Source organism: Pongo pygmaeus, chromosome X (genome assembly GCF_028885625.2).
Source record: "Pongo pygmaeus isolate AG05252 chromosome X, NHGRI_mPonPyg2-v2.0_pri, whole genome shotgun sequence".
NCBI classification, from domain to species: domain Eukaryota; kingdom Metazoa; phylum Chordata; class Mammalia; order Primates; family Hominidae; genus Pongo; species Pongo pygmaeus.
Window position 1 is genome coordinate 122183340 of NC_072396.2, and position 22199 is coordinate 122205538.

Consider the following 22199-nt stretch of genomic DNA (forward strand, 5'->3'; position numbering starts at 1 on the left):
GAAAAAATCCAAAACCTGAACAGACCAAAAACAAGTAATGAGATTGAAACTGTAATAAAGTGTCTCCAGCACAGGAAAGTACAGAATCAGATGGCTTCACTGATGAATTTTACCAAACCTTTCCAGAAGAAATAATGCCAATCCTACTCAAACTATTCCAAATAATGGAGAAGGAATGAATACTTCAAAACTCATTCTACCAGGCCAGTATTGCCCTGATACCAAAACCAAACAAAGACACATCACAGAAAGAAAACTATAGGCCAATATATCTGATGAACATTGATGCAAAAATCCTCCACAAAATATTAGCAAACTGAATTCAACAACACATTAAAAAGACCATTCATCAAGATCAAATGGGTTTTGCCCCAGGGATGCAAGGATGGTTCAACATACATAAATCAATCAATGTGGTATATAATATCAATAGAAGGAAGGACAAAAACCTTATGATCATTTCAATTGATAATGAAAAAGTATTTGATAAAATTCAACATCACTTCATGATAAAAAGAAAACCCTCAAATACCTGGGTATAAAAGGAACACACCTCACCACAATAAAGGCTGTTTATGTCAGACCCACAGCTAGTATCATATTGAATGGGGAAAAACTGAAAGCCTTTCTTCTAAGATCTGGAACAAAATATGGATGCCCACTTTCACCATTGTTATTCAACATAGTACAGGAAGTCCTAGATAGAGCAACCAGACAAGAGAAAGAAATAAAGGCTTACAAAATGGAAAGGAAGAAATCAAATTATCCTTGATTGCAGATAACATGATCTTATATTTGGAGAAACCTAAAAGCTCCACCCAAAAACTATTAGAACTGATAAATTCAGTAAAGCTGCAGGATACAAAATCAACATAAAAAATCAGTAGCATTTCTATATGTCAAAAGTGAACAATCTGAAAAAGAAAGCAAGAAAGTAATCCCATTTATAACAGCCACACATAAAGTAAAATACCTAAGAATTAACCAAAGACGTTAAAGACCTCTACAATGAAAACTATAAAACACTGATGAAAAATTGAAGTGGAGACAACAAAATGGAAAGATATTTCATCTTCATGGATTGGAGGAATCAATATTGCTAAAATGTCCATACTACCCAATGCTATTTACAGATTCAATGTAATCCCTATCAAAATACCAATGACATTCTTCACAGAAATAGAAATAATAATCCTAAAATTAATAAGAACCACAAAAGACCAGAATTGCCAAAGTTACTCTAAGGAAAAAAAAAAAAAAAAGGAAAATCAGAAGAATTACATTACCTCATCTCAAATTATACTCTAGAGCTACAGTAACCAAAACAGCATGGTGCTGGAATAAGAAAAGACACATAGACCAATGGAACAGAATAGAGAACCCAGAAATAAATCCATACATCTACAATGAACTCATTTTTTACAAAGGTGCCAAGAATATGCATTAGGGAAAGGACAGTCTCTTCAATAAATCATGCTGAGAAAACTGGGTATCCATATGCAGAAGAATGAAACTAGATCCCTATCTCTCACCATATACAAACATCAAATCAAAATGGATTAAAGACATAAATCTAAGACCTCAAACTATGAAACTTCTAAAAAAAAAAAAACATTGGGAAAAGACTCCAGAATATTGGTCTAGGCAAAGATTTCTTGAGCAATACCTGACAAGCACAGACAACCAAAGCAAAAATGGACAAATGGGATCACATCAAGTTAAAAAGTTTCTGCACAGCAAAGAAAACAATCAACAAAATGAAGAGACAACGATAGATGGATAACTTGCATCTATTTTTTCCCACATGCAAACCATCCATCTGACAAGTTATTAATAACCAAAATATGTAGGGAGCTCAGCAACTCTATAGAAAAAATTCTAATAATCCAATTAAGAAATGGGCAAAACAGGCTGGGTGTAGTGGCTCACGCCTGTAATCCCAGCACTTTGAGAGGCCAAGGCAGGCAGATCACAAGGTCAGGAGATCGAGACCATCCTCGCTAACACAGTGAAACCCTGTCTCTACTAAAAATACAAAAAAAATTAGCTGGGCATGGTGGCAGGTGCCTGTAATCTCAGTTACTAGGGAGGCTGAGGCAGGAGAATGGCGTGAACCTGGGAGGTGGAGCTTGCAGTGAACCAAGATTGCACCACTGCACTCCAGCCTGGGTGACAGAGCAAGACTCCATCAAAAAAAAAGAAAGAAAGAAAAAGAAATAGGCAAACTCTCTGAATAGACATTTCTCGAAAGAAGACATACATATGGCAAACAGGCCAATAAAAAGGTGGCTGATATCACTGATCATCAGAGAAATGCAAATCAAAACTACACTGAGGGCCAGGCATGATGGTTCACACCTGTAATCCCAGCACTTTGGGAGGTTGAGGCTGGTGGATCACTCGAGGCGAGGAGTTTGAGGCCAGCTGGCCAACATGATGAAAACCCATGTCTACTAAAAGTACACACAAAAAAAGTAGATGGGTGTGGTGATGCATGCCTGTAATCTCAGCTACTCAGGAAGCTGACAAGAGAATTGCTTGAACCCGGGAGGCAGAGATTGCAGTGAGCTGAGATTGAGCCACTGCACTCCATCTTGGGCAGCAGAGTGAGACTCTGTCTCCAAAAAATAAAAATAAAAATAAAACTACACTGAGATATCATCTCATCTCAGTTAAAATGACTTTTATCCAAAAGACAGGCAATAACTAATGCTGGCGAGGATGTGGATAAAAGGAAACCCTTGTCCACTGTTGGTGGAACGTAAATTAGTACCACTACTATGGAGAACAGTTTGGCAATTCCTCAACAAACTAAAAATAGAGCTACCATATGATCCAGCAATCCCACTGCTAATTACAAACCCCAAAGAAAGAAAATCTATGCATCAAAGAGGTATCTGCAATCCCGTGTTTATTGCAGCACTATTCGATAGCCAAGATTTGGAAGCAACCTAAGTGTCCATCAACAGATGAATGGATAAAGAAGATGTAGTACATATACACAATGGAGTACTATTTAACTACAAAAAGATTGTGATCTTCTCAATTGCAACAACATGGATGGAACTGGAGGACATTGTGTTAAGTGAAATAAGCCAGGCACAGAAAGATAAACTTCACATGTTCTCACTTATTTGTGGGAGCTAAAAATTAAAATGATTGAACTCATGGAGACAGATGGTAGAACGATGGCTACCAGAGGCTGGGAAGGGTAGTTGGGTAGGGAGAAGTGGGAGAAGTGGGGATGGTTAATGAGTACAAAACTACCATTAGATAGAATAAGTAAGATCTATTATTTGATAGCACAACAGGAGCAACTATAGTTAACAACAACTTAGTTGTACATTTTAAAATAACTTAAAGAGTATAATTAGATTGCTTGTAACTCAAAGGATAAATGCTTGAGGGGATGGACACCCCATTCTCCGTGATGTGTTTATTTCCCATTACATGTCTGTATCTAAACAGCTCATGTATCCCATAAATATATACACTTACTATGTGCCCACAAAAATTATAAATAAATAAAAAGCAGAAAATGAATATATTCACCATGAGAAGGTGGAATCCCAAAGAAATGGAAGAAGACAAACTAGTAAGGAAAACAGAGAGAACGGTAGAAGGGAAACTATGAGAATTGTGAGATAAAAGCTAAAAAAGAAGAGTAGTTCAAGAGCATTCAACAAATTCAAGACCAAGTAAGACACATCTACTTGATTTAACAATTATAATATGAGTGATGACCTTTACCAAGAGCAGTTTCAACATCAGTGGGGAGAACTTTACTGCAGTGGCTTGAAAAATAAAACAGAAATAAATAAATTATTTCAAGATCTTGTGAGCAATGCAAATACAGCAGGGAGTTACTCTGGGGTTAAGATGGCCTTTCAAACAAGTAAGAGAAGGGGGGATGACTGAATAAGTGATTTCAGGACAACTGGGTAGCCATTTGGTTGTGTTTATTTTTTTAAAAAAGCAGAGGTTATCCACTATTTCACTTGTTGCCCTGAAATACATTCCAGAAGGATCAAAATTTAGAGGTAACAAAATGAAGCTGAAAGAGTACCAAAAGAAAACCTAAGTGAAATTATTTATAATCATGCAGTGAAGAAGGCAAGCAGCACCCAAATATCAGAAATCATAACAGACTATTCAATCTGATCATAGAAAAAAATTAAAATTCTGTACTTCAAATATGCCAAGGCCCTCAGGCAACTGATAAACTAGGAAAAATAATTCATAACACACGACAGGCAACAAAGGGCTAATAATTTTAACCTACACAAATTAGTGAAAACAATAACATATAATGGTAAAGTAAGGAAATAATATAAGCAAGAAGCACATATAAAACCAATATTAGGTTGGTGTGAAAGTTATTGCGGTTTTTGCCATTAAAACTGCAATTACTTTTAATGACAAAAACTGCAATTACTTTCGCACCAACCATAATAGAAATAAGAAACAAATAAATGCTATTTTAATTGAGGCACTGTTTTCACCTATGAATTCACACATGTGCATGCACACGCACAACACATAAAGCCTGTTTATAGCCTTTATTTGTGAGAAGGAATATGAGATGGGAGAGATGTTTACTTTTAATCCTGTACTTTTTTGCTCAATTTATTTTGAAATAAAAAGACAAAAAGGATCTGGTAAAAAGAGTAAGGAGAGGCTGTGGGCTCGAAGCGAAACCAAGAAGGTGTGGTAACCCAGAAGACAATATAAGGTGTTATATGAAGAAAAAAGTAAGCAAGTGTGTCAGATGCTGCTGAGAGATTAAGTAAGGAAGTGAGAAATGACAACTTAGTGTAGTAACAGAGAGGCAACTGGAGACCTTGTTAAGTAAGACTGGGTTGCGTGGAGTGATGGAGATGAGCTGATTAGTGAGAGTTTAAGAATTAGAAGGGAGAGAGGAAATAAGTACACAACTCTTACAAGGAGTGTTCCTTTAATAGACAGTAGAGAAATGTGTGGCAGTTGGATGAGACATAATGTACAAGTAGTTAATGTTTTGTTTTATTTTGTTTTCATAATAGGAGATACTAGAGCAGGTAAATCTGAATAGCATTACATTAGACAAAAATGTAAACTGAAAAAGTTCAAGTACACAAGTACACACATGTACACACATATACATACACACACACACACATACACACAGATATAGAAAAAGGACAAAAATAATAATGGAAATGATAAATACCAAATTTTGGACAGTAGTTCCCCCAGGAGAGGATAGTAGGAAAATGTAATTGTGGAAGGATACTCTAGGAGCTTCACCTGTATCTTTTTTGTTGAGGATCTAAAACAAAAATGGCAAAATTTTGAGGTTTTACACAGCTACATGGTGGCTACATGGGCAACTGTTGTACTTTTCTGCATGTTTGGAATTTTCTAATAAAGAAGAAACAAAAAAAGTAGAAAATATTATTTCTGCCCTGAAGTCGGGACTATAGGTGTGCAGACAGGATATGACATAGAAAGGCCAACATTTTTTTTAAAGAGCTTTCAAAGAAAACCAGACAGAACAAAAATATAACGAGACAAGTATTATAATTAAAAATGCACAATTTCCCCTGGCCATGACACCCTCATGAATAAAAGGGAAACTAATCATTACTCAGAGCACATACCTGCCAACGACCTAATTGTAGTTTTGCTCTTAAAATATTCAATATAGCTCACCAGAAACAAAACTGACAAAACTGCTTATGATAGTTGAGATATCTCGCATAAGTTCAAGCAATTTTATTCATAAGTATTTAAGTAATTCACAAATCCAATATTTCTCAAGCACCTATCTTAGATATTTCAAATAAAGATTCCAGTTTATGACCTAGCGTTTAATTAAAACCCACTGTATCACTCTTTCCTACTCTGTCCAAAAACTAATAGCTTTAAAATAATCAGATTTGAGATATCCTTAGCCAATTTCACACTACATAAGGTAAGTCTCACTTATGAATTAAACTGATGCTATATAAAAGAAATTTTAGGAGTTTCTCTAGTACTCTGTCTTCAAATAAAATCTGGATAAGTACTGTGGTAAGAAAAGAAAGCTGACAGAAAGGATTAGTGAAAAATGCTAAACACGACAAAATCAAAAAACCGCAAAATCCAGAAAAACTGCACATAATTGCACTCCTCTAAATTAAGTTATATATAGCAGCATCACAAAAATTCAAAATCATCTTGAAAATGCAAAATCTGAAGTTTAACAGAATTGTGTTCTTTAAAATACAGTTTGTTAGACAAAAGTTGATTTTTTTAAATGTCCCAGAGTGTTAGATCATAGAATCATTTAGCTTATTCTCCCCTCCCACCTGTGGCACTAAAGAGGTCTTATCCTAAAATACCTGAGCACTAACTGTTGCATTGAGTGGTGATTTTTCACTACAGTAAATCTAAAAATTGATAGGTCTATCTGGTATGCTCCCACATACGCACCCTAACAAAATAACAGTTGCACTATACTAAAGGTTGCAGCTAAAGCCTATTTCAGAACGCTCATTTTAAGTACATGATCAGCCTGCCTGGTTTCCCCTTGACCAGCATCTTATACTAGCGGGTCCAGAGAGGTATGTTCACAGCTACTTTTAGGTCTAAACTCCTACCAAAAAGACTGGATTCCCATGTTTCTTAGGTTTCTCCCTTTTCCTGGCCAAGTGCCAGAGTGGCTGACACACTCTTCTCAACAATTTCAGCTTCCCTGCTATAGTCACTGAAGCAATCTGCCCATGTCACCACCATGCGGTCACTATCATTGTACTTCATGTCGGCTATAGGTATACACCATACACCATGCAGTTCCACTGCTTAATATCATTCCTCCCATCTTTTCTTTCTTTTTTTTTTCTTTTTAGACAGGAGAGTCTCACTATATTGCTCAGGCTTGTCTCAAACTCTTGGCCTCAAGCAGTCCTCCTGTCTCGGCCTCCCAAAGTGTTGGGATTATGGGCATAAGCCACCACACCTGGCCTCCTTCTTTCCTGACAAGACCCCTTGGTAGTCCCTTCTCATGTTGTCATTCATAATAGGCTTTAGGAATGCCTTTGAGGTATATTGTTGGCTCATGGTATCATCTGACTCATCATTGCAATTGGCTTTTTTGCTAATATTGACAGTATTATCCTTGTATTAATGCAATTCTATATGATTTTCTAATGGTGGTGACCCTCATATTGCAAAGACTGAACTTCATCTTACAAACATTCATTAAGTATCAAATGCCAGGCTTAGGCTTAGCTGTCTTTATTTCTTGCAATTTCATAATGTTACAATTCTTACTTATCTATAGGAGTGATCCTACTTTGAATCAGACTTCCCTCTGTCAACCACTAAAATCCTCACCCTAAATTGTATACTTAATTTCCCTCTTTCTTTCCTTCTCTCTCTCTCTCTCTCTGATTTACTTTTTCCTTATTCACCTAATTAAGGAATTAAGAAATTAAGGAATAATTCATGGCTCATCATTCCCCTCCCATCTTACCCATGGATGTTAGCGATTTGTCTCAGCCTACTCAGTCAGTGCTCATTCTATGTAATCCACTGAGCCCTGATACACACACATTTTGCAATTTAAAAAATGTGAGAAATGAAAATATGAGCAAGACAGCATAAAATTATTATTTACATCAGTGGTCTCCAAACTTGAGCATACATCAGAGTTTGGAGACATGTGAAGCACAAATTGATGGAAAGAGTTTCTCCTTCAGTTGGTGTGGGATCGGTCTAGAGAATTTGCATTGCTAACAAGTTCCTGAGGAATGTTGCTGCTGCAGGATCATAAATGACTGTCTAAAAATTAATTATTTATAGGTAACATAAGGTTTATGGAAAATGCAAAAGTATCAACTGAAAAACTAGCACGATGAGAGGCCCATTACAAGAATGTCAGGTCCATGAAAACAAGGATTTCTTATATTCCACCAATATCATATTCTAAAAGTACTGGAAAAAATACAACCTACCTGAGAGCAGCAAAGTTTGTAAAAAAAAAAAAAAAAAAAAACTTACAAATATGCTTTAAAAGATGTATGAAAGACATATGAAAAATAAAATTTATGGCCGGGCACAGTGGCTCACATCTGTAATCCCAGCACTTTGGGAGGCTGAGGTGGGCAGATCACAAGTTCAGGAGATCAAGACCATCCTGGCTAACCTGATGAAACCCCGTATCTACTAAAACTACAAAAAAATTAGCCGGGCGTGGTGGCGGGCACCTGTAGTCCCAGCTACTCGGGAGGCTGAGGCAGGAGAATGGCATGAACCCGGGAGGCAGAGCTTGCAGTGAGCCAAGATTGCACCACTGCACTCCAGCCTGGGCGACAGAGTGAGACTCCGTCTCAAAAAAAAGTAATAAATAAATAAATAGAAAGAAAAAGAAAATTTTACAGAAGCACATAAAAGAATAAACGACCCTGAATAAATGGAAACACACACGCTCACGTGCACATACACACACACACACCATATCCAGGAACAGACAAACTCAAAATCATAAAGATGCAAACTTCCCTCAAATCCAATATACAAATTCAATACAATTTCAATCCAATTCCCTAAAAGAGTCAGATTTTTTGTGGAGAAGGTGGATATTTTGTACGCTGAATCTACAGTTCATTGGGAGAACTGAACACATAAAAATTGTCCAATAAGCTTAAAAAAGAAAAATAAGCAATAAACATCATGGCTGGTGTTTGGGGAGGGTGGTTGTGGAGGCAGAGGCAAGGAAACTTTTTCCAGTGGATATTAAAATGTAGTAAAAAATATATATAGTAACTATTACAGTGTGGTACTAGTGTGGGAACAGAGGAATGAACAGAATCGAATCTAAAAACAGATCAAAATACATACAGTTATTAACTATATCATGAATGTGGCAGTTGAAATCAGTAGGAAGATAAAACTTCTCAAAAAACACTTTAGGGGAAACTGGCTATGCTGGGGAGAGGAGATTAAAATCCTATTTATACCATATGTTTCAGATAGATTAAATATTGCAATATGAAAAAATAAAATCGTAAAAGTAGTAGAGGGCTGGGTGCGGTGGCTCACGCCTGTAATCCCAGCACTTTGGGAGGCCGAGGAGGGCGGATCACGAAGGTCAGGAGATGGAGACCATCCTGGCTAACACGGTGAAACCCCATCTCTACTAAAAAAAAAAAAAAAAAATACAAAAAATTAGCCGGGCGTGGTGGCAGGCGCCTGTAGTCCCAGCTATGTGGGAGGCTGAGGCAGGAGAATGGCATGAACCTGGGAGGCGGAGCTTGCAGTGAGCGGAGATGCACCACTGTACTCCAGCCTGGGCGACAGCGCGAGACTCCATCTCAAAAAAAAAAAAACAGTTGTAGAGGCCGGGCACAGTGGCTCACGCCTGTAATCCCAGCACTTTGGGAGGCTGAGGTGGGCAGATCACAAGGTCAGAAGTTTGAGACCAGCCTGGCCAACATGGTGAAACCCCGTCTCTACTAAAAAAAAAAATACAAAAAATACAAAAAATTAGCTGGGCGCACCTGTAATCGCAGTTACTCAGGAGGCTGAGGCAGGAGAACTGCTCGAACCCAGGAGGTGGAGGTTGCAGTGAGCCAAGATCGTACCACTGCACTCCAGTCAGGCCGACAGAGCAAGACGCCATCTCAAGAAAAAAAAAAAAAAAAACTAGAAGATAGATAAAGGAGAATTTTTTAAAACAATTTTTAATGAGTCACAAAATCTTTCTAAGGGCTGACACAAAACTTAGAGCCCATAAAGAAAATAATGTTTAAGTTTGTTGGTTACAAAAAGTTGCAATTCTATGTGGTACAAAACACCATAAACATAATTAACAAGAGGCAGGAGGGTGTGAGGTTAGAAGCCAGGAAATGTGCAACATAGGCAAAAGTTTAATATTCATCATACATAAAATATTCTAAAAACATAATGAAGAAATACCATTTGACCCAGCCATCCCATTACTGGGTATATACCCAAAGGATTATAAAACGTGCTGCTATAAAGACACATGCACACGTATGTTTATTGCGGCACTATTCACAATAGCAAAGACTTGGAACCAACCCAAATGTTCAACAATGATAGACTGGATTAAGAAAATGTGGCATATATACACCATGGAATACCATGCAGCCATAAAAAATGATGAGTTCATGTCCTTTGTGGGAACATGGATGAAACTGGAAACCATCATTCTCAGCAAACTATTGCAAGGACAAAAAACCAAACACCGAATGTTCTCACTCATAGATGGGAATTGAACAATGAGAACACTTGGACACAGGAAGGGGAACATCACACACCGGGTCCTGTTGTGGGGTGGGGGGAGGGGGGAGGGATAGCATTAGGAGATATACCTAATGTTAAATGAAGAGTTAATAGGTGCAGCACACCAACATGGCACATGCATACATATGTAATAAACCTGCACGTTGTGCACGTGTACCCTAAAACTTAAAGTATAATAATGAAAAAAAAAAAGAAAACATAATGAAACAAAGGTGAGCAATCCTGTGAGCAAATATTTCAACAGGCCTTTCACAGAAGAATGGCAATAAAAAGAATAAGCATAAGAAAAGATGTCCAATCTCAATTTGTGTATGTGTGTGTGTGTGTGAGAGAGAGAGAGAGAGAGAGAGAGACAGACACCAAGAGAAAATCTGAAACCATAGAATATAAAACACCTCTCAGGGTCCTAGTTACCATGCAAAATCCTATTTCTCCCACAATAAATTGCGAACAACAAAAAGAAGGAGAAAGAAGAAAAACGCTTACAAAAGATTTTAAATGGAAATCTATAGATAAATTGAGGGAAGATAAAAAACTGTTGAGCATTTTATAGGGAAAATTAAGTGGCTTCACGTTATTAAAGCTTTCAATTTGGGATGCGTTTAAGCAAGCAGGTGCAGGTTGTTTCTTTTTTTCCTCATGTCCATGCTAACAAGCTATAATTCAATTTGTCCTCCAGGTTCCAAAGGGTAAAATTCTTAAGTGCTTTTATATTACAGTAATCACCTTATCAGAAAGCTGTTTATCCAAGCAAAATGAGATTCACAAACTATCTTAAAACAAAAATGCCTATATCTCTAATATAATAAAATATGATTACGTTCCAAGTAACTCTTGAAATCTAGATGCAAGCGGCATTTTTATAACATGATATTCTTCTAGTATAGTAAAAGAAAAAAACATCATTTTGCTTTCTTTGTACAAGAGGTCTTTAAGGTGAAGGATTCTGGATTTTGAGTGAATCTATAGCTGAAATCTAAAGTCCGTGCTCAAACACTAAGCAACATCTAAATAACAACAAGAAGACATAAAAGTATTTCTTTACCAATGACAAGTTTATTATCGCATTTCTTAAAAAATAAGTATTAATCATTTGCTGAAATGACATAAGCTAATATGAATTAAGAACCCTCTTTAAGGTCCACTCCGATTTATATATCACAATCAGTCTTAGAAATATTGTGAGTACTGTATTAAACTATAAACTGCCTCCTTAGGAGTTTATCATATTCCTCAATATTACATTAAAAAGACAAAGCATTTCCTTCTAAATAGATGAAATACTGTTTAACATCCTATTCGATCAAAAGCCACAAGTCAATTAAATGTAAAACAATTAAAACCTGTTGTGATAAAATTCATATAGTCAATGTACTAGAGTTTTAACTCTTTTTAGTAAGTGATTTTCAAATATGGTAAAAAAAAAAAAAACTGGCAAATCACCAATCAGAACTCCTTAGAAAGCAGTATTTCAGATACAAATCCTTCCAGCAGAAATCACCATGTTACTAAATTAGGTCACTCTACTTTTACTGTGCAAGGGATTCAAGGGAGTACAGCATGCAGGTCTGAATAAAGGTAACAGTTTTTCTGGATCTATAACAAATATTTTTAGCAAATTTAAGAAAATGACAGAAGACATAAAGAGAAGTGTAGGTAGCTCTATCTTTTCTACAATCTTCATAGCCACAGTAGAAACCATCTTATGGAACACATTCAGACCCACAGTTCAACAATAGATCAAAAAAGTTAAAGTAGGATATGGTTTACTTTATCATTTGATATAGAACTAAGGCTGTTGATTTGCACAAATGCCTGTTAATTAAATCTTGGCATGGCATCTTAAAATTAACCTCACTACCATGATGAATGCATGAACTGTCAGTTACAGATTTGGTTTCTTTAAAACAGATATAGAATATAAAGACACTTGCAAAACAATCTGAATTCAGAATCTTTAGGACTTTTTACAATTTCCCCCAAATCTTCTATAACCACAGGGCCAAAACTGATGTAAAAGTAAGTGAGGTTCTCACCTCAACCACAGAAATTTAAGGGGTTGCAAAAAAAATTCAGTAATAAAGATGAATATGCTGGGCATAGTGGCTCATATCTGAAATCCCAGCAACTCAGGAGGCTGAGGCAGGAGGATTACTTATGCCCAGGAGTTTGAGACCAGCCTGGCCAACACAGCAAGACCCTCGGTTCTAAGAAAGAAAGATGAATAATAATTTAATGTAATATTTTAAAAAGTCTACAACACTATACTTGATAAAACATTAGATGCTTGTCCCCTAAAATCAGGAACAAGACAAGGATGTCTGCTCTCACTGCCTCTATTCAACATTGTGCTAGAAGCTCTATCCAGGGCAATTAACCAAGAAAAGGAATGAAATTCACCTTGGAAAACTCAGGGAAATAATTTTTAAAAGAAAAAAAGGCACCCATATTGGAAAGGAGGAAGTAAAACTATTTTTGCTTTATTTTTTCAGAGCAGATGACATGAGCTTGTATGTAGAAAATCCTACAGAATTAATGGAAGACTATTAGAACTAAAAAAATGAGTCCAGCAAAGTTGCAGGATACAAGATCAATATACAAAAATAGATTTTACATTTCTCTGATGGCCAGTGATGTTGAGCATTTTTTCATGTGTTTTTTGGCTGCATAAATGTCTTCTTTTGAGAAGTGTCTGTTCATGTCCTTCGCCCACTTTTTGATGGGGTTGTTTGTTTTTTTCTTGTAAATTTGTTGGAGTTCATTGTAGATTCTGGATATTAGCCCTTTGTCAGATGAGTAGGTTGCGAAAATTTTCTCCCATTTTGTAGGTTGCCTGTTCACTCTGATGGTAGTTTCCTTTGCTGTGCAGAAGCTCTTTAGTTTAATTAGATCCCATTTGTCAATTTTGGCTTTTGTTGCCATTGCTTTTGGTGTTTTAGACATGAAGTCCTTGCCCATGCCTATGTCCTGAATGGTAATGCCTAGGTTTTCTTCTAGGGTTTTTATGGTTTTAGGTCAAAACCACAATGAGATACCATCTCACACCAGTTAGAATGGCAATCATTAAAAAGTCAGGAAACAACAGGTGCTGGAGAGGATGTGGAGAAATAGGAACACTTTTACACTGTTGGTGGGACTGTAAACTAGTTCAACCCTTGTGGAAGTCAGTGTGGCGATTCCTCAGGGATCTAGAACTAGAAATTCCATTTGACCCAGCCATCCCATTACTGGGTATATACCCAAAGGATGATAAATCATGCTGCTATAAAGACACATGCACACGTATGTTTATTGCAGCATTATTCACAATAGCAAAGACTTGGAACCAACCCAAATGTCCAACAATGATAGACTGCATTAAGAAAATGTGGCACATATACACCATGGAATACTATGCAGCCATAAAAAATGATGAGTTCGTGTCCTTTGTAGGGACATGGATGAAATTGGAAATCATCATTCTCAGTAAACTATCGCAAGAACAAAAAACCAAACACCGCATATTCTCACTCATAGGTGGGAACTGAACAATGAAAACACGTGGACACAGGAAGGGGAACATCAGACTTCAGGGACTGTTGTGGGGTGGGGGGAGGGGGGAGGGATAGCATTGGGAGATATACCTAATGCTAGATGACGAGTTGGTGGGTGCAGCGCACCAGCATGGCACATGTATACATATGTAACTTACCTGCACGTTGTGCACATGCACCATAGAGCCTAAAGTATAATAATAATAATGGTAATAATAATAAAAAAAATAAAAAATAAAAAAAAAATTAATTAAAAAAAAACAAAAATAGATTTTATTTCTATACATGTGCGATAAACAATCTGAAAATGAAATTTAAAACAATTCCATCAATGTAAACATAAAATACTCGGAAATAAATTTAACAGAAAAAGTACAAAATTTATATTCTGGGAACTATAAAACATTGCTGAAAAACAGAATAAGATCTAAATAAATGGGAAAACATACCATGTTCATGGATTGGAAGCCTTGATATTGTTAAGATGGTAATACTCCCCAAAGTGACCTGCAGATTTAACACAATCCTCATCAGACTCTCAACTGACTTATTTGTAGAAACTGACTAGCTAATTGTAAAAGTCACAATTAAGTACTCAAAAGCCACATGTAGCTAGTGGCTATTGTATTGGACAGGAAAGCCTTATCTGTCCTGGGTAAAAAAATACCTTTTTACCCTTTCAATTAATTTACAGTAGATAATATACTTACATAATAATTATTTATATTAAATTCTCTTTGTTCAAATAACTCATGTGATTTCTTTCTCTTGATTAGACCCTGGTTGATACATTTATTCATGTAGTTTCATTATCAAGGCAGCATGGTAACAGGCCTTTAGAAGCTTAATGACATAGGTTCAGCTGTCACTTTCTAGCTGCACAAGCAAATTACTTCATCTCATTAATTCTCAGAATGTTACTAGGTAAAAATGGGGAGCCAATACCCACTTCCTCAAGTTTGTTGTGAGGATATATGAACAGCTGACATATAATAGGTGTTCAATATATTTTACTTTTTTATTCATTTCTTTATTATCAGCTTTCAAGCACTTTATCTATTTCAGCTACAGCCTCCCAGAGTATTTCTTCCCCTGTCAAAACCACACTGTACTTTGTCCCTGTTTCTTGGGACTTTTTTTCAGCAAAGATTAATCTTTAAAGGTAATCACAGCAGAACAAAGCTGGAAGACTCACACTTCCCAATTTCAAAACTTACTATAAAGCAGTGGTAATCAAACAGTGTGGTGTTGGCACAAGGATAGATCAATGGAATAGAATTGAGAGTCCAGAAATAAAGCCATGTGTCTATGGTTAACTATTTTCCATAAGTGTTCCAAGACTGTTCATTGAGGAGAGGAAAGTCTCTTCAACATATGGTGCTGGCACAACTGGATAGTCACATGCAAAAGAATGAGGTATACACCACATACATATACATTTGTATATACCATATACAAATCATAACTAAAATGAATCAAAAACCTGTTAGAGCTAAAACTCTTAGATAAAAACAAATTTTTATGACCTCACATTTGGCAAAGGCTTTTTAGACATGACACCAAAAGCATGAGCAACAATAGATAATTTGGACTTAATCAAAATGTAAAACTTGTGCATCACTGGACATTATCAAAAATGTGAAAAATCGGCCAGGTGCGGTGGCTCATGCCTGTACTCCCAGCACTTTGGGAGGCCAAGGTGGGTGGATCACGAGGTCAGGAGATCAAGACCATCCTGGATAACACAGTGAAACCCCATTTTTACTAAAAATACAAAAAAAAAAATTAGTCGGGTGTGGTGGCGGGCACCTGTAGTCCCAGCCATTCGGGAGGCTGAGGCAGGAGAATGGTGTGAAGCTGGGAGGCGGAGCTTGCAGTGAGCCGAGATTGTGCCACTGCACTCCAGCCTGGGCAACAGAGCGAGACTCCATTTCAAAAAAAAAAAAAAGTGAAAAATCCTACAGAATAGGAGAAAATATTTGCAAATCATATACCTGACAATAAATTATATGTAAGGATATACAGCAACAACAACAATTTAAAACTGGACAGCTTCCTTTAGGCCCAAACAGTCATCTTCCAGTAATCTGCCAAAGTGATGAATATAAAGAGAAAGACAGGCACTGGTACACGTTTTCCAGGCTTTTTAGAAAACATGAAGTTGTCCAATGTCAAAATAGCCAGAAGTGATGATGCCAGGAATCTAACCCAGGACTGTCTGATTTTAAAGCCTCTCCATTACGTAGTGTTACCACCTTAGTCCTTTAAATTCTGATGTCAGCCCACTGTTTCTCATACTGATATCAATAATTGCAGCTCAAAGTCAACAGTCTATTAACAGCTTTGATTTGTCTTCTAAATATGAAACTACAGAGTAATATCTCCAGAAATCCCTTCCCCTACTCCCCCCCATTTTTATTTCTCTTACACACACTAATTAATTAAAGTATGCCACACTAATTTAGTGCTCTGTCTTTATCAGCTTCCACCTTCCTATTACGCTCTATTTTATTTCATTCTACAGTTCCTCTCAGAGTTCCTAAACACCAAGTGCTTTAATAGTTCTCTACTCTTAAATCCATGGCTAGTGTCTTGATCTTTCAAAACAATTATAATCCTTTGCTATCCTGATGAGGTATTACTTCTTCTGGGTCAATAACTATAGCTCAGTTATGCAACGTGCCCAAATGAATGCTGGTCATGAATTTATCACCCAAAATATTTGTTGACTTTTCCTTTTAAACAGGATAAATTAAAGCACAATTTCTTTCATTAAGGTAGAAAGAATTTTACTTTCCAATAGTAATCAATTGCAAAATGTCACTAAAACAATCTACTGGAAAAGTAACTGAAATTCTGACTATTAAGCCAAACTATCCCTTTTAACAGACCGAATGAAAATTGACAGCATTTTATAATATAATGTCTAGAATGAACCAATTTTGCAGTAACTTCATCTATTCAAAACACAGTAAAGAAGTCAAAAAGAGGCCTCAGAGACAGAATAGATATCACAAAGCTCAAGCACAAACGCACATTCATGTTAGTAACTGACACACCTTAGTCCTTCATGTACAATTCTAAATCTGTTTGGCCAACTGGTTTTGAGCATGCAAAAAATCAGAAGGAGATAAGGAGCTGAAGGAAGGCACACTAAGGTATGACATAGAAGAAAATGCAAAAGCTGTTCAAGGAACATAAGAAGAGTACAACAATCCGGGATCATATATTGTAGAAGCAAATAGTTCTACAAGTCTCAACAGATCCTACAGCATCTCTAAAACACTTTACTGTAAGAGCTGTAATGACAGCCATGAGTCAGCAGGAAAAAATTTAACCAAAGTATTGAAAATGAAAAATACATTGATGTTAAGGAGATAAAATCAGTTATAAATAAAAATAGAATAAAACAAAATTCTGGAACAGTTCATCTCCTAAGCATTTCAGAAATCTGAAGTTTTAACTGTTACGAGCAGCATCTTCACTTTTCTTCTCATGCTGTTTCCACTACAAATATAGCAAATTCCCTAAAGCTATATCAATCATCTTAACCCTGCTATCAATGTATAAGGGAGCACAGTCAATGATGACATCCATTTTAAGCGATTTGGGGGCTTACTAGGAAATTTCACTCTATACCACTATAGAAATATATTTTTAATGAAGAAAGTGCATTTCAGAGATACAAATTTTATCTAAACCTTCAATACCAGTAGTACAAATAATATAGCAGACTATGTGCATTAAAATATAACTTCTTTTCCAAGCATCAGGACATGCACACACACCGCCAACTTGCCTTCAGGTAAGGCGTGCTTCAGGTTCTTGGTCCTACCAATTAAATGCTCCAAACTCCCTCTCTAGGCTACACTGACCTACAATATACCAGATGATGACCCTTCCATTCTCAGGGAAGAGACATTATAGTATAATGGTTAAGAGCATGGATCCTGCAAATAAGCTATCATGGTGTTCAATTCTAGCTCTACCACTGAACTGTGTTATCGTGAGCACTTAACTACTGTCTGTAAAACAGAGACAGAGACAGCATCTAGCACTTAGCATTACTCATAAATGTTGGTAATATGTAATTTATAGCACATCTACAAAGAATCAGGCACCATGCAGAACATTAGGAATATAAATATGAATGAGGAACAGTCACTACATTCAAAGAGTTCAGTCTCATGGAGAAAACAGAAATAACAGAGCATATAAATGCTATGAATGAAGGTATGTGTGCTATGGCACTATGGAATACAGAGGAAGAATACTTATCTCAGCATATTCCCAGGGCACAGGTATACTGTGTCTTAAAGGAAGTTATGTAAGCAAAACAAAGGTTACAATAATATCTCCTGAGGCAAAATGAGGGTAATCCTTGTGCATCATGTAGACCTGGATGTGAGGTACTATGACTTTGTAAAGTGTTAAATGCACATTATTGAGTATAAAGGTATTGAAAAAGCCCTACGACCCGCAAACCTCTCCCTCATCCACCAATCAGGCAGCCTGAAATCCCCACAATAAATGTCCATCTAACAAGTATGCCATTATACCATTTTTGAAAATGCAAAGTACACCTAAAAATGGAAGCAGATGAAAAAAGAAGTATTATTTATAGAATTCTTCCACGTACCAGACACTTTACATTAGTTACTTTACCAAATCCTCACAACAACCCAGAGAAGAAAGTATTATTACCCTCATTTTACAGATTAAAAAAAACAGAGGCTTCTCAGAGCTTATTAATATGCTCAAGGTCACCATTGCTAAGTGACTGAGTCAGAATTCTAACCTTGAAAATCTGAACTGCAACCACTAAATTATACTGCTATCTTGGTATACTAACATGGAAATAACACATAGTAAGAAGTATCAATCAGTCATTGTATTAGTTTGCTGGGGTTGCCATAATAAAGTACCACAAACTGGGCAGCTTAAACAACAGATTCTACATGTCAGCACAGTTGGTTTCTTCTGAGGTCTCTCTCTTTGGCTTCCAGATGGCCATCTTCACATGGTCTTCCCTCTGAACCTGCCTATGTCCCAATCTCTTCTTAAAAGGACACCAGTTACATTGAATTAGAGTCTACCATGAAATACCCTATCTCCACACATCACCACATTCTGAGATACTGGTGGGGTTGGGACTTCAACATCTGGGTTTCAGGAGGGCACAATTCAATCCACAACAGTCACACTGAAAAAAGGCTCCTCTTCCAAGAGAAAATGGGGATTAACCTTAAGTGTTTTTAAATCATAAATAAAATTTGTGGAGGTTGTTTTTCAAGAAATGTAAGCATATACATTTAGCTAGGAATAGCCAATGAGTCCAATGCCCCTGAGGAGCATTTTGGAAATGTGTTGGGGTACTTTTACCACTCAAAATTATTGAGAGAAACCACTAGCATTTGGTGGGCCGAGGCAAGAATTATGGAATACATGGAGCAGTCCCAAACAATAAAGAATGGCCTCATATCCCAGAAGAGGGAAATACCCTGCCCGGTGAAACTTAACACAATAAACACCAGGAACTGTGTATACTAATACACAGGTAGTATATGAACTGTGTATACTAATACAGGTAGATTTGACAAGAAGTTAAGAAAAAAGCCCAATAATTTAGGACAAAGTCTTTATGGAGGCAGAAGCTTGAATCAAATAAAGATGTTGTCTCAAAACTAAATTATATACCCACTCTATGCACTACATACTAGAGCATTTCTAATTATATATTTGTTGAAAAGAGTTTAGTACAATAGTGCAGTTACTGCAAAAGCAATGGAACCTCTGCAAAAATGGCAGAGGATATTTGAGTCCATTCTTAAAGATTACAAACAAACCGTTATTAAATTCGTAGAGACACATGAACCACAGGGATCTCAATAAAAATTACTAAAGTTGAATTCTGAAGAGCAAACTTTTTAAAAGAATAAAAATTATTTAAATGTTTCAAATTACAAAATCCTGTGTGTTAAAAAAATGTTTTGTAACACTAAGAAACATATCCTGTAAAAACCCATATTGAAAGTATTCATTTGGTGATTGCCTGTTATTTTTCTATCTTTTCTGTATAGAGACATCTACTGCCCCATCTTCTCCATACCTTACTGTTTTACTGTTTCTCTTTCTAATCCATCCTCTCTATTTCTCATCACCTAGAGAAGAATTTGGTCATCAAGGTCTTTTGAGGTGCCAGGAATCTAAACCATGTCTTAAAGTGGTAGTATTTCAAAATAGGAAATATGCTTTCTGTGATACCTCATCAGGGTCTTGTTCTCTATCACAACATAGGAAATTACTTTCTCAGTACCCTTATAAATATGGCCCAAGTCCTTTGTGAGAATATCGTACTTCCTCATTTTCTTGATTTTGAGAGTCTGTAATTTGTCATGACATGTTTTCTCGGCTTCAAGTATTTCCTTCTTTCTCTTATTATATACAAGCAAGTCTCGTCTGTGGTTATTTATTCTAACATTTTTATTTTATCGTCCACATGTACCACTAATTTTTCATTTTCTGTAGTTTTCTATACAGAATTACCTTGTTACTTCTCATAAACCTGAACTTATTCTTTAGAAGTAGGTACAAGCTTCATTTCCAAGATTAGGCTACAGACATTAAAAAATTTTTTGTTTTAAAAAAAAAAGTAGGTACAAGCATTCACTACTTCACTACATCTTCTAGTACAGTTGGGCCCTCACAGTCATATCCTGAAATATGTACAGTTTCATTATAAATTATATTTATTTATTCTTTATATTATAATCATGGTATTATGATTTTGTTATATGTATATAAGTAGGTCATATTATCTATGAATTCTATTTCCCATTCATTAAACAAACTGCTACAAAATGTTTAAAAGGGTAAGGTCAACGTCTGACGGGGTTGAAAGCCACATATGGTGACTTACAGAGACCTGAACCAGGAGAACACAGAAACTGTCCCTGAATCTGGTGAAAAGGAAAAGGAAAATGCTCTTTTCTACTGGTCCTCTGACTAAACAGCAAACAGAACTGTAGCCAAGAAATTGGAAGCAAAGAATAAGTAAAAGAAAAAAATAGAGAAGTGGTTTATAAGAAACCAAATAATTAACTGTGAATATGCAAAACTGACTGCCGGTAGTGCTTTTAGATCTAACCTAGCAGCAGCCTAGCATTGGGGTTAAGGGATGATCTAAATAGATATGAAGAGAGACTAGTTAGAATTTCAATCGTGAAAGACTGCCAATAAGCTGGATTTGACTAATAGGTCAATTAATTAAATCCATAAACCATGCTCACCACTACAGTAAAATTTGGTTGTACATCAACGAACCTGTATATGTGCTGTACTTTAGAGGAGTGGAAAAAGGGAATCAAGAAGTTAGAGAGAATAAAAGGTCAAAAGATCACAATACCAAGAGTTTAGCTTCAGAAGAAGAAAACTGTGTCACTAATAAGCTCCTATCCTGTCTCAAAGCTTACCAATGAGAAAAACACTAGAGGTACTGAAATGAACTACAGAGGACAATTGGTTCAACCCATTAACTCTAAGTGGGCTTCATTTTCCCTACGCTGGGCCAATCAATATCTGGGCCAGTAACTCAGGGTTACTTTTAATTAGGTACTTTCAGAACAGAAATGCTGAGAGCAGTTTGGTCAAAACTCTTTTATGTTTGATGCTTAAAGTATGTCATGCTATATTAGTTTGTCCCTAGAAAGGATAGCTTGTAAAGGAATAGCCAAACTATTAAAGAACTAAAATAGCATGATTTTGGTTGCTCCTTTTATGCCCTAAAGGATAGCAGCAATGTGAACTCTGGAGCATCTAGCTCATCCTCATCTCAAATTCCTCTATTTCAAAAAGGTCATTGTGAATTCTTAATAAAGCATTAAGCTAGATTTACTTTATATCAATTTAATTTTAAGTCATGAGCCACATTTGATCGGACTACTTACAAAGAGAGTACAGTCTTATCTTTTGCTAAAGTCTTAATGCATATTCTTCACCATGCAGAGACAAAAATTATTATAGTTATTTTAGCAATTACACCCTAGCAGCTGTTATATATTTTTTTCCGACTAAGTCTGAAGTTACAATAAACCAAATAATTATTCATTTTAATTGTATTGGACAAGGCCATTTAGGTTGGTAAATTAGAAGGTAAACCATCATTAACTCACAGGTAAAAATCACAAATATTTGAAGGATAGTTTTTCCTCTATATCATCAATACCAGACAACTTAAACTTGTTTTATGTAACTATTACATAAAGCATTTATGTTACAAAATTTGTCTTTAACAATAATTTCTAAAGCATATATATTTTCTGATTTTTCACTTAAAAATGTGTTTTTGAAAAATAACAGGTTTCAAGTGGATAAACA

The 22199-nt window shown here is 36.2% G+C and overlaps 1 protein-coding gene across 7 annotated transcripts in view; it reads right to left on the reverse strand.

Moving 5' to 3' along the window:
• KLHL13 (kelch like family member 13) overlaps positions 1–22199 on the reverse strand; it is a 205298-nt gene that overhangs the window by 132901 nt on the left and 50198 nt on the right. The window contains exon 1 of one of the 7 annotated variants that reach the window (XM_054472785.2): positions 14273–14291. The exons of 4 other annotated variants lie outside the window; for them this stretch is intronic. In XM_054472785.2, the coding sequence (XP_054328760.1) occupies positions 14273–14281 (9 nt within the window). In that variant the 5' untranslated portion in view covers positions 14282–14291. Of the gene's footprint in view, positions 1–14272; positions 14292–22199 lie in introns of those variants that run through there. 2 more of the 7 variants (XM_054472782.2, XM_063660090.1) reach the window with 2 other exon arrangements.